We start from the raw sequence: 12,984 nt of genomic DNA, 5'->3' as shown, positions 1-12,984 counted from the left end.
ATTTAAAAAACTATGTTTCCAACCGCTATAGCTGCAGCAATAACCTCCCAAACATGAAATGAGTAATAGAGGCAATGATGTCTGCAGACAGGCTCAGAATGACTCAGGAGTGAACCCCTCCATCCCATATAAACTTGATTAGAGCAGCAAGTCCAACCCCCAGTTATGTGACTTCAGTGCAAGCATTACCTAAAGAATTACTGATTAGTGCAAGAAACAGGTTTGGGCAAGTACAGCTCCTTCAAACTAGGAGCTCAGGCGGCAGAAGCTGCACCACAGAAACAGGAAGGGCAGAAGAGAACAGGGAGGAAAGAAGCAGACAGTACTGCCAAGAAACTTCCTTGCTGAACTGAGGTCATGACCAGGCACTAAACCCTGCAATTAAAGCTTTAATTGCCTCATAGCCCCATCCATCAGGAATTACCCGGATATGTCTGTAAGCTGCTGATCTGGAGGTCAGTAGAGAGAACATTACTATGGGAAATGAGAATCCCAAAGCTACAGCAGGAGTTTTTTCTAGTGCGTCGATTTTGGTAACCCTACATCAGACCTTTAGGGATGGGTAATCAATGCAGACCTGCAGCCTGCCAGAGGAACTCGTTACCTTGTCTGGAGTCAGACAGGGCAACCCAACAAACAGGCAGCACAGGCACAATGCAGAATCGTACTACAGCACTGACTCCAGGCCCAGCTGGCATGACACTGGGAAGCTGGTGAGCTTCAGCCACAGACGGGACAGCTAACAACCCCAAACCAAAAAGCCCTGGGCAAGCTAGTATTTCCCTCAAATTTCTGAAGGTCACAGACAAGAAGACACCTCAGTAGAACAGACACCCTGTTCTCACTGCTAACATTTTCCTTCCTTAAAAAACAAAGTGTCATCAGTAAGGCACTTCTAGTTTCTTCTGTAACTTGTTTTCAATGCATATAAGAAATGCTTGCAGGTAAAAATGGACTTCCTAATTTAAGCTCTGGCTCAAATATTTAACTTTTTCTTGTTGCTTCCAAGGGTATTCACTTTATTTAGAGAAGAGGCAGACAGCTAGTCAAATCAAGTATCTTGGCAACATCTCGAATCCAAGTGTTCTCCCAGCTATACTGTGGATTTGAGGGGTAAGAAACAAACATCTCTATGAATTGCTGATGTAAAGAACACAGTTTGGCAACTCCAGGAAAAAAAAAAATCACTCATACCCATCCTTCAAAAGCTTTATTACTACAATAAAGCTTTCAGCATTAAAATAACTATAGTATCCATATATTAATGCAAGGGCTGCTGCTGCTCTCAGGTGTGACAGTGATTTAAAGTGTATTGCACACACTCCACATAGAGTTTAAGATAACATTATAGCTAATATTACTACACTCATACAATGCATTTTCAAACTGATATTACACATTCAACTCACTGTATCAGAAACACCACATGGCATTTTCATTTTATTGAATTGCAGCTCCCCTGTGCTAAACGCTGTTTAGCTGAAGTAACTGGTCAGAGTAATTCCAGCTCCGGGCAGGCATCCAGATGTTCGTAGCTTCCGCTGATCGGCTGTCAGGGGCTGAGACTGAGCCATGGCTGCACAGAGCAGAGTTTTTTTTAATAAGGCTGCCCTGCAGTTCTTCAGCTCTCCCGCTAGGTGGGCCGCAGCTGAAAGCTGATGCAGGTCAGCAGGCTGACTAGTTTCCGAAGCAATTGAAAGCACAGAGTTCAGAATTAATCTGGCGCTCTTTACAGAGCCGGTATAGTCTCAATTGGATATCCCAAGGTAGCCTACAACTCCTACAACTTCCCAAACATGCTTTATAGCTGCAGAAAAATTAAAGCTAAGCACTTTTGCAATCAATTTCTGCTCTATCCATGTGTTGCCTGCAGTTGTTTGTTTAGACACTCTGGGACTGTCACACTGGCTTCTCTCATGTGACGGTGAGGTGCTGCTGTGTCAGTTCTTACCAGTGCATCTCGCAGGGCAGCTTTGACACATGCATGGAAACCGGTGGCCAGATTAAACAGCAGCCTCTGTCAGATCATTCATTTCTGTTCATTTCTGTATTTATTCCTTCAAGGGACTACGATACAGTCAGTGAACACAACCCATTTAAAAGCCACAACTAGATATTGTCAGCTGACATAAATACCCATAAGTAACTATGTGGATACACACTGCACTAAGGAATGCTGATGTTATCACATAAACCAATTAAGCTCTTACCTATCTTTTGTTTTGCCAGGTCTGTCTTTCTAGGAGCTTCCAGAAGAGAAACGCACCACTGTGTTTGCTACCCACCACTTCCCAGCATCACCCTGGCTTGAGGCCTGGAGGGCAGCTGGTCCAGAAGCCCTGCTCTCGTCCAGCCACCCTGAGAGGGCTGCATAGGGCATGTCCTGGTATTTGGGTACCCTGCACATGTGTATGTGTGGCCCTAGTATTTTGGTACCCTGCATGCATGCACATGAGCACCATATACACAGACCATACCATTTGTTATGAAGCTTATTACTTAATAAGGGCTCAGCTTCCAAAGAAGCTCTGTGTGCAGATTTCTAGGTAACGAGCCCTGACAGAAAACCCGGAACCCCCCGGGACCCTTCACACCAGGCAGAAGCCCGCAGCCCCCCGCGGGTCCCCCCGCCGCCCTCCCACCTCCCCTCAGGCGCCCCGCTCCCCTCACGCCTCCCGCCCCGCCTCAGCCGCCCCCGCGCAGGCGCCGTGCGGCTCGCGGCGCAGTTCAGGGCGGGCCGGCCGCCAGCCCGCCCCGTGCCGCTGCCGCCGTTACCGGGCCGGCGGGCGGCGGCCGAGGGGGGCGCGGGCCCCGCGCCATGGCCGGGGGGCGGCGGGGCGCAGGGCGCTGAGGGGGCGGCGGGAGCATGGCCGAGTCGCTGCGGGAGGAGCCGCCGGGCGGGCCGGAGTCGGAGGCCGAGCTGTCGCAGCGGCTGGCCCGCACCAAGGCCCGCTCGTACGGCAGCACGGCGAGCGTGGCGGCGCCGCTGGCCGAGCGCTACGTGGAGCACCGCCTCAGCGCCGGGGACACGCTGCAGGGCATCGCCCTCAAGTACGGCGTCACGGTAAGGCCGCGGCGGGACGGGGCGGCAGCCGGGGGAGCTGGGCCCCGAGGCCGCCGTGAAGCCGCGCCGTGCTGCTGCTGCTGCTTTCGGTGTCCGCAGCACCCGCACCCCGCGGGCTGCGTACCTCAGCGCGGCGGCCAGCCCTTGCTCACACGGCAAGCCACCGCTACGCTCGCTGCAGACTGTGAAGAACGGGGCCATTACGGTTATCTGGAGAAGACACCGTGTGTCGAGATTGACACATAGCTGTGACCCGGAGAGTATCTATCAGCAGCTTCAGGGCTCAATCCTCCCATCGGCCAACCACCGCCAGCCAGGGGTGACTTAAAGAAGCGGTGCTGCTTTGCTCCCTACGCAGAGGAGGCTTTACTCCTGTGAAAGCACGGGGAGGCTCAGGCCAGCCCATTCCATGCACAGGCCGCTTGGCCTATCAGCAGGCTCTGACACCGCTCCTCACATTGTCATCCCAGTTCATCTGGGGCTCACCGAGCTACCAGCTGAGCTGTCTAAATGCAGCTTCAGTAGTCCCAACATACAGAACCGCTGGGGGCCAAACAATTGATCGTAGTCAGCAGCATGGCACTGGTAACACAGTGAATGTCACTTTCACGCTCCCTGCAAAGAGCACCTCCCAGTTGGGCTCATTCCAGAGAAAGAGGTACATTGCAGTCCTGAACTAGGAGGTTCTGCCTGGAACGGGTTTCATTTCCTTCTCTGGCTCAGAAGGATCTACTAAGGCCTTCCAGATTCAACAAACTTCAACAGCATTCAGCCTTCATTGTGAAAGGAATATTTAAGGGAAGAAATAGAAAGTAGCTTAACCAAATGTTGTTGACAGAGTTAGTGGCATTTTGAATTTACAGTGGTCTACATTAAAATAAAGGTTTTCTTAGTACTGAGGCAGAGCAAAGTGACCCTTGCTGCTTTTTTTTAAATTACTACTACATTTTGGTAACACTTTCCATGATGGATAGTCTCTGGCCTAAATATTTACACTTCTGAGAGAAGAACAAAACATAAGTATTTGCACTGTGCAGCAAGTGAAAAATACATACACGAATTACAAAATAGTTTCAAAAAAGGCATTTCTAAACACTCTACAATCTCAGCTAAATTAAAGTTGTAGATAAACTTAACCAGTCTTAAGTGTTTAACTTACAAACCATAAACCCATCATGTGAACAAAATTAATAAACTTTTGCTGTGCTATTGATGCATTTAAAATATGAATGCTGGCTTTGAAGATCTCATTTGTTGTTTGATTCTGTGTTGCCAGTATTCTGCTTAGGAACGGGAGCTGCATCACTAGACTGAAACTGAGAAAGGGAGATTCCATGTCAGTTTATCCTATGGGTACTACCAAGTTAGTCATTTGTTAATGCCTTGATGGTTTCAGCCCAGGGTATGAATGCATACAGACATGTTTGCTTTAAACAAAATGAAGAATCTTACACATTCACACAATGACAAGGACTGGCTTCCTCTAAGGAGCCATTACACTTGCTTCCTGCGTCCTGTATACTGATTTGAAAGTGAGAGTTGCTGCACTGTGGAACATCAGAATTATCTTAGGCTGCCATTACTTCCAGCATTACTAGTTTTAGAAGCTCCCCCATGTGCTTTTCCTCAGAGGGGATTACTGTGTAGCAAAAGACATCCTTGTCCAGTGCCTGAGTTGACATATGTATAGGCAATTTAAGATGCATGAAAATACCTCGTTGGACAGAGGGAGTTCACTGTGCTTTGTTTGGCCTCAGCTTCTGCTGCCCTTCTCCCCCCAAATATCATTGATCTTGTATGATGTTTACTAGATCTTCTTTGAACGCTTGGGTAAATTAACTCTGGAATTAATAGCTCACATGTTTAGTATCATTTATGGTTCACTTAGAGTACTGTATCCATCATACAAAGGTATCCCTTCTAGTGGGGGAGAAGGATGAGGACTACTTGTTTCACTGTCGGTGGAAGTGGTTTGGATGAATTCCGCACCAGTTTATGCATTAGTGCATTTTCAGTTACAGTATTAAGAGCAATATTTGTTATTATAGGTCTGCAGCTAACAAATCAGTTGAGTTTTCCTAGCGCTAAGTAAACTGCCTGCTACTTAGGCAATACACCTATGAATGTATGAGTAAGAGCTGTAGAAAGAGTAGAATATAGTGCACACTATGAAGTAACATGTTCAGGACTGCAAAGGACATTCTTTAGGGACATATTTCCTGTTTCATTGTTACTTAGTGCAGAATGCCACCAGCTTACTTAAAAGATATTCCAGGAAGAATTAACCAGAGGTAGAATTACAGTGCAGTAGGATAGAGAAGAGCAGTACAGTGCATTATTTATCAGCTACTGAAGCATCAGCTTCCTAGTCCCATTGATAAAGAGAACTGGAGTTGAAATAGCTATTTTTTCATCTTATATTGTATTTTTAATTGAGAAGAGCTCCAGCTGGCATTTTAAATTATTTTGATAACTATCAAGAAAGGCATTAACTTTCAGAAATTTTGAAAATAGACATTTAAACTTGCACCTGATGGCCATTATTGATTTTGTTACTAAGTCACATAGCTTTCTTATTGGCCTTCAGATGGTACTCTGCTTGGGAGGAGACTTAAACAGGCTCTAAACTACGTAAGGTTCACCAAAAATAGTCTCCAGTCTTCAGGAGCTGGGACAGTAATGAGCTTTTCTTACTTGAAGAGTTTCTGACACTCGATGTTACTCAGCTATTAAATCCAACCATGCCATTAACTTACTGACTTGGAAGAAAATTTGATGAGTAAGAACTTAATATTCTTAGTAGGAAAGCAGTATGAACTGCAGCTGGGGCTTTTTCTTTGTAGAACAACCTGAGATGCTATTAAAAATAGCATTAAGTACAGAACAATCAGGTCTTCATACGTTAGTACTGAGAGAGATACATCTAATGAATTCTTGCTTCTGTCCTGAGGTAGCATTTGCTGATGAGTAGGCTATGGAGTATTGTGGGTAAAAGTTGCCTAAGTAGTATTTAAGTTATGCAGCAGCTGTTAACATGCATTATGACACACAAGAGCTTGTTAATCATGCTGTAGAATCAGCTTACTGGACACATGCAGCATGTGGTCTATGTAACTGTGTCAGAAATTGTTCAGAATCTCCCATCCCTTTCACTGCCTGACTCCCCACTGAAAGTCAGGACTTCAGCTGAATCTGAGTGTATTACATCAGCTGTGGATAGAGGAGAGCAGTATGGATGAAGCGTATACAGCTCTTTCAACATTTGTGGTACTCACTATTCAAAACCAGCAAGTCCTAGGATGCTCAAGGTAACCATCACCCCTTGTTTATCCATGCTTTTTAAAGTAGTTTAGCTATAGCAGCTGCTAGCAGTTCTGAGCCTTACTCTAATGAAAACCAAACCAGCAGTGCTTTTGCCATATACATTTTTTTTTCATAAGTTATTCATGTAAGCTTGTACAGAGATTGGAAGACTATTCAAGAAATGCATCTTCAGCTAGTACAAGACTTCTGGGAAGACCAATACAATGAAATCAAGTCTATATGCAAGGAAGAAGCTAGAACGCTGAGTTAACAAGGCTAAGATTTACTATCCGCTCTGAAGTCTCTGAATGCAAAAAAAATCCTTTAATGAAATCATTGCAAAAGTATAGTCTTATTCTAACTAAAGGTTACTGTAGTACTTCAGGAAGGTGGCATTTTATACTTTGCCAAAACCTAATAATTTACATTTTTCCTATCTTTTTCAGATGGAACAAATAAAGAGGGCAAATAAACTGTTCACTAATGACTGTATATTTCTGAGGAAAACCCTGAATATTCCTGTTATATCAGAGAAACCATTACTGTTCAATGGACTTAATTCACTGGAGTCTCCTGAGAATGAAACTGTTGACAGCTCCCCTTCTTGTGAAGAAGGCCCAGTGACAGTTCAGGAAGAAAGTAGTTCTTCTCCCAGTCCTCAAGAACCTGACAATCAGCCCACTGCACCAGAAGAACTGTCTGCCAAAGATTTTCTACAGAGATTGGACTTGCAGATTAAGTTATCCAAACAAGCAGCCAGAAAACTAAAAGATGACAGTGTCAGGTAAATGCAACTTTTAGTATTAAGCATCTTAATTTCATCCTGAAGGCTTTTTAGTCTAAGCTGGACCCTCTCTGTGGAATATCTCAGATAGCAGCTGTAGTTTTGTCAAGAGCAAGTCTATGCAATCATCATGCACAAGATATAATTACAGTACACCACTAGCAGGTGCCCTGACATGGCAGTTAAAGGCTGCTTCAGTGTATGTTGTTCATAGAATTGCAATAGCATCCTATGAAAGCTAGAAGGCCAGTATTCTCCAAAGCGTCTCGCTATGTAAGTGAGCACTATTTAAGCAAACCCTGTTTGGTATGACTGCAGGGACCTCGCATCTCTTCTCTTCACACGGAGAGCTGGAAAGAGGTTGTGCCAGCAGATACATACTTTGCTTTCAGAAAGTTGTTTGATACAAAGCTTCTTCCATCATCTCAGTTCACTTCAAATACCGATACCTTCCAGGACCAAATCTGTTGAGCATAGTCCCTTTTTTTCAAAAAGGTAAAGGGGTCATTTCATCAACTTGAACTAAGTTCAACAGACAAAAACTTGAAGGGAAACAGTAAACCAGATTTAGCAGTTGGATAAGCCTCATTTGGGAAAAATATCCTGTAAGACAACTGAATGATCTATTGTACTCCATATACAGCTCCCCATTGCTAGAACAGCAGCAATTTGGAGCTGCTCTCTCAGGGAAGGCTGGACAGCTTTTAGTGTTACATCTTGCTAGCACACTTACTTTGTTTTGCCTGGATCACATGAAAGAAAAATGCTGTTGTACCTCAAATCCCTCTTCCTTCAAACTCTTTCATTTACATTATTATATTTGAAACCATGGAGAGCATTCCTATCAAAATATGCGCTGCTGACAAGACTCAGATCATTAGATGCGTATCTACCATTCATTAGAGTAGGTGTTGACCCAGAAGTTAAGGTGAGTGAAATTGAACTGCGGTCCCTGTCAGAGGAAGGCAATTGTTTTTAACATCCCTTCAACAAAGTTTGCAGAAGAAAATTCACTTTGGCGCTGCTCATGCTGTGGCAAAGTCTATATGGTGAAAATGACACTGCACAGGCAGCACACCACTACTACTACCCACTTCCTGTACTACTTAACCTACAGTTTAGGAAGCGAGGGTCCACTACAAAGTTTCCTTCCCAGGAACAAGGAATGCAGTAGGACAAGTTACATTACCAAGAACATCTGCTTCTGCTTGCAGTTTTTTTAAATCAGCTCCAAAACTTGAAGTCATAACATCTCACCATACCTGTCAGCCTGATTTGACAGATGTTATGACATCTCAAATGGCTCTTTACTTTGGTCTGCCTTAAAGTCACCAAGAATGCATGCACATACATGCACCAATTCTGATCACATTTACCTGGTATCTGTCTTAGGTACAGGCATCTATTTCAGAGTCAGCAACAGTCCTGTGCTACAAAGGCTGCTTATGGTGAATTGTTCTTTAATTATAACTCTTGAAGTTACTCCTTTCAGTGCTCTCAAGGGAATGTAGTATATTAACTTCTGAAGTTAACTTCATCCCAACAAAAGCCTCTCGCTGTTAGGTAAAAAGAGTGAGGAGCACACAGGTATAGATTTAGATAAGTTAAGCTTCAATAGCCATGCAAGCAGACAAGTGCTAGAGATTGTAGAATGTGATCTACTCAGTTTGTGCTAACTGCCTTTTGCTCTTAGATAGTTTATGGAAAAATACATCTAGACCTACACATACTACTACTTTTACTGGAGTTTCACTGACCAAGAAGTCATTGTCTAATGAATCCCTGCAGCAAGCAGATTTATTCAAGATACAGCCCTAGGTGAGCAGCCTGAGACAGGAAGCCCTGTTTTTGTTTCGGACAGTATTTTTATAATAGGCCAAAAAATGCACAAGTTGTTTGTAGCATATTTAGAGAACTCTAATATTTGCATATTATGGAAGATACTAGTTTTATTCCACACATGGCACACAAGTTAGTAGCTTGAGAAAATGCTAGTGCTTCATCTTGCCCAAAATGCTATTAGGTATGTTTTAGGATGCTGAAACTGAAATTGAGTTTAGTGATGCTTATTATACCAGACAGAACACCAGAGATCTAATGCAAGCTCTTTGTAGGGTACTTAGAATTTCAGAGCATGATAGGCTAGAACACTTAAGGCCAAATGTATGCGTCTGGAACAGATCACACCTTTCTGCAATTGCATTTTTCAGTGACTGATTTTGAAAACCTTGTAATTGAATAGAGCCTCTCTAATCATCAGTGCTTATATGAGGCAATATAACTAAATGGCATGCAGCACTGGAACAGAACCTTATGTTGTCACCAGCTTTGTTGCCTAGAACTGAGCCTAGGAAAGAATATGGTGTTACAAGTTTTAAATGCTTCAACAAGTTCAGTTAATTTGTCCAATAATTGTTCACCATCATTAGCCATCAGCTCACAAAAGAGATACCTCAATAAAGGACAGTACCTGTGGAGACCCACATTTCCAGAAGCTGAGCTCATATTGCTGCCTTGTTTAAGTTTGGGTACTAGAAGCATCTAAGGATTGGATTGAAATTTCCTTGTTCAGTCACAAGTGTGCTCAGTCTTATGAAGGCGGTTATTAGCATTTGTTATTGTGGCCTGATGCATACAATAGCTTGCAGTAGGCATTTTTCTATGCTTGCATCCTGCTGGGCCAAGTGGCAGCAGCATTCAGGAAGAGACAGAACTATAAAACACTGTAATGCTTTGCTGTTCCTTTCCCTCTGCCTCAAGGGGAACGTTACAGTGACTTACCACTTCACTATTTTAAGCATCTTAAAAGTAAAGGTAGATTCAGTCGTTAAACATATACACACTGCTATTTTGCTGCTTGTGGACAATGGACCAAAGCTACTATGTAATCTTACTTCATATAAAGCTTGGCTTGGTTTTAGACTGTATGGAATAAGCTGTACTTGCTATGTACAACTCTGAAGATCTACAGTAGTAGTACTTCCTGACCATTACCTTGGTTTGGAGTAACATGTTGTCAACCTCTTCGCTTAGCAAAGCGCTGCAGCCTGGGACAGAATGCTAGAAGCTGTCTTGCCAACTGCAGCATTCCTGAGCCTTGGTTAGAAGTTTATTGTGCACATTACAGCAAGTCACAGCTTTGCTTAGCTTCAAGCACAGTCACCCACTACATAATTCTTACATCCCACCACATACAGAAACCCCTAAAAGTTGGCTGTGACCCAAATGCCAGTCTTCTGCCCTGTATTGAAGACTGCCATGTGAGCCCATAGTTTAAGTACATATTTCACAGGAGAAGTAGGTATGAACAGCTTAGATTGTAGTTGTTCTGCTACTTTGATAGGCTAATTTTCTAGTACTGCTGTCACACATATCCCTGCAATAACTGCAAGTTTAACTCAAAACTTTATTTTCTGGGAGGTTTAATTTTTTGACAAGTTGTTTCAATTCAAGAAATATCTTTGGATTAAGATTTTTTTTTTCTGGACTACTCAGGAAAAGAGGAAGATTGTGAAAATGAGAACAAGTTACTCAGCTGCTTGGTTACTCCATGCTTTCCCCCGTTTGTATTCTAGGGGGGTATACAAAATTTAAGCAGTAGTTAATGGTGTTTAGAAGTTAGCAGGAAGAAGTCAGCATGATGGCATTTGGAACATGACTGAAATGCATAGTATACCCTGTACCATTATTAGGTTATTTGAGTAACAGTACCTTTGTATGCAGGCATGTACAGCATTAAGAATAATAAATCCTTTGAAGCTCACAGTACAACAACTGAAGTCTTTCAGTCCTCACCAACACGCTAGAATTGACAGCAGCTTCCAAGTTATGCTACTGAACCTATCCTTAAAGACATACTACTAGAAAATGATAGTCTTTGTAGTACTTAACATGTTCATATTAGTACCAGTTGCTGCACTGCATTTTATATATGAACACTTATTTAAAAGGGCGGTATCAGTTTGCTTACTGTTTACTTGACAATGTTTCCTGAGGATTTTTAATAGCAATACTACTGTGGTTTATCCAGTCATCACACTAGAGCTTGTAGGCACCTATTTCCCACTAAGAAAATACAAGTGATCAGTCTCAATATTGAGTGATGCACAGGGAGTATATATTAACAGATCTACTCATGGAAAATCCTTGCAGCATCAAGACAGATACAGATACAACTGATGGATCACTCCCCTTATTGCCTCATTTGCCCATCTGCATCCTCTGCCACTCAAAAGGCTTTAAGCAAATGTAGAATTGAAATACTATTTTTGAAGAGAAATGGGAGAATAGAATAGATATAGATAGAACAATCGAACTCCAGCATGCTCTCTACTTACTTATCCTTTATAATAGTGCCAAATCAATAATACCACAAATAGGTAAGCTCTAAACATCCTGATGTTGTGGAACCTTTACAGCTTTACTTACTTTTAGCCTTCTGTTCTTGAAAATAATGAGAATTCCAGGCATGTATAATGAACAGTAGTATACAACAGTGTTCTTCTTAGGAAATTACTCTTAACTATTTTGATCAGTTAGGAAAAGTGGTTGTTCACATTTTAATAAGTTTGTACTGTTGAGGCATGATATCTGTCCCTGATCTGATGATTATGATCATTTCCTTTCTAGAGAGGAGGAGAATGAGGAAGGTCCCTATGCAACTTCTTCATATCACCACTAGAAGACAGATGCGATGGCCTGAAAACTTTCCATGAAATCAGTTCTTACAGAACTAAATGGTCAATAACTCAAAAAAGTCTTTTGGACTCATCATCATGATGTACTTTATACAAGTCATGAATGGGTAATTGCACTGAAATTATGACCTCTTCTGCCTTCCATAGGTTAATGTCCTTATGCTATATGAACAAAGGGTTGAAGCCTTCCAAAACTAGCAATGGCCTTTATACCCCTTCTGTGCAAACTGTAGCATGGTAGCAAAATATATCCTTGAGGTCACCCTTTACGCAGGATGTTGATCTTTAGTAAAGATTTTGTAAATACTTGTTTAAGTGAAATTTGTTTTAAGTATTTAAGATGTTAAGTAAGTTTGCTTGTAAATGACAAAACCATAAGTGGAAGTTTACTTATTCTGCAGACACAGGCAAGCTTGCTGTGGAAGTTGTGTCTACTTCAGGGCTGCAGAACTTGCCTCTGAACTGTACGTGGCTGTGTGGTTATAAGAACATCCTTTATTTCTAGGAAGGGGAGTCTGGCTTGTTTTCGTTACTTAAAGCCTTTACTATTAAAGAACTGTCTACAAACATTGGCTAGTAAAAGGGAAGCGTTACAGCAAGAGATTTTTCTTTTGTAAGATAAAGCATTGAAATATCAGATGTGTGTTCTTGTGTGCAGTTACATTGTGTGGTTTTAATTTAATAAATAAATTTCAATGTTTGTTCATTATGAAGTCAGCTTGGTTCTAGACTTTTTTGTGAAGAATGATTTATCTAATTACATGAACTATTAGATGTTAATTTTAAGGCAAATGTGCTCCTTTACTATATACAAAGCTCCACCCTTGCCTCTTCCCTTAAACACATGAAGTCATTTCTTAACCCAAGAGTTTACTGTTTGAGAAATATTTACTACTAGTGAGACTCCTAAAAACTAATTGATCTACTTGTGCAGTCAACCAAAACCTTTCATTAAAGTTCATGAAAAACACTGGTAAGCCTTCACTATTCTAAGATGTCAGCATTCAGGTCTGCAAATTGATTTCACCTGAAGCTCAGGAATGCTGAATGCAAACTGCATTCGTTCTTTACCCTGTAGTTAATATGTGAGCAACTTCTTGTTAATCATCCTGGATTTTTTTTTTCCTCAATTATTT

At 42.2% G+C, this 12,984-nt stretch overlaps 1 protein-coding gene across 1 annotated transcript; it reads left to right on the top strand.

Moving 5' to 3' along the window:
* The first annotated feature begins 2,805 nt into the window (after positions 1–2,805).
* On the top strand, positions 2,806–12,557 carry LYSMD2 (LysM domain containing 2). The gene is made up of 3 exons (XM_040569580.1): positions 2,806–3,064; positions 6,814–7,151; positions 11,781–12,557. Exons 1-3 carry the CDS (start codon positions 2,867–2,869, stop codon positions 11,830–11,832), a joined length of 588 nt encoding a protein of 195 aa, XP_040425514.1. The 5' UTR covers positions 2,806–2,866; the 3' UTR covers positions 11,833–12,557.
* The last annotated feature ends 427 nt before the right edge of the window (positions 12,558–12,984 follow it).

This window comes from Cygnus olor, chromosome 11 (assembly GCF_009769625.2).
Source record: "Cygnus olor isolate bCygOlo1 chromosome 11, bCygOlo1.pri.v2, whole genome shotgun sequence".
Lineage (NCBI taxonomy): Eukaryota > Metazoa > Chordata > Aves > Anseriformes > Anatidae > Cygnus > Cygnus olor.
This window is presented reverse-complemented; position numbering and strand designations above follow the sequence as displayed.

What these genes read in the sequence shown, in the direction of transcription:
- LYSMD2 (XM_040569580.1), top strand. Translation starts at nt 2,867, where the DNA reads ATGGCCGAGTCGCTGCGGGAGGAGCCGCCGGGCGGGCCGGAGTCGGAG. An exon ending in CCCTCAAGTACGGCGTCACG is followed by an intron (nt 3,065 to 6,813) that starts GTAAGGCCGCGG and finishes TATCTTTTTCAG; the next exon opens with ATGGAACAAATAAAGAGGGC. An exon ending in CTAAAAGATGACAGTGTCAG is followed by an intron (nt 7,152 to 11,780) that starts GTAAATGCAACT and finishes TTTCCTTTCTAG; the next exon opens with AGAGGAGGAGAATGAGGAAG.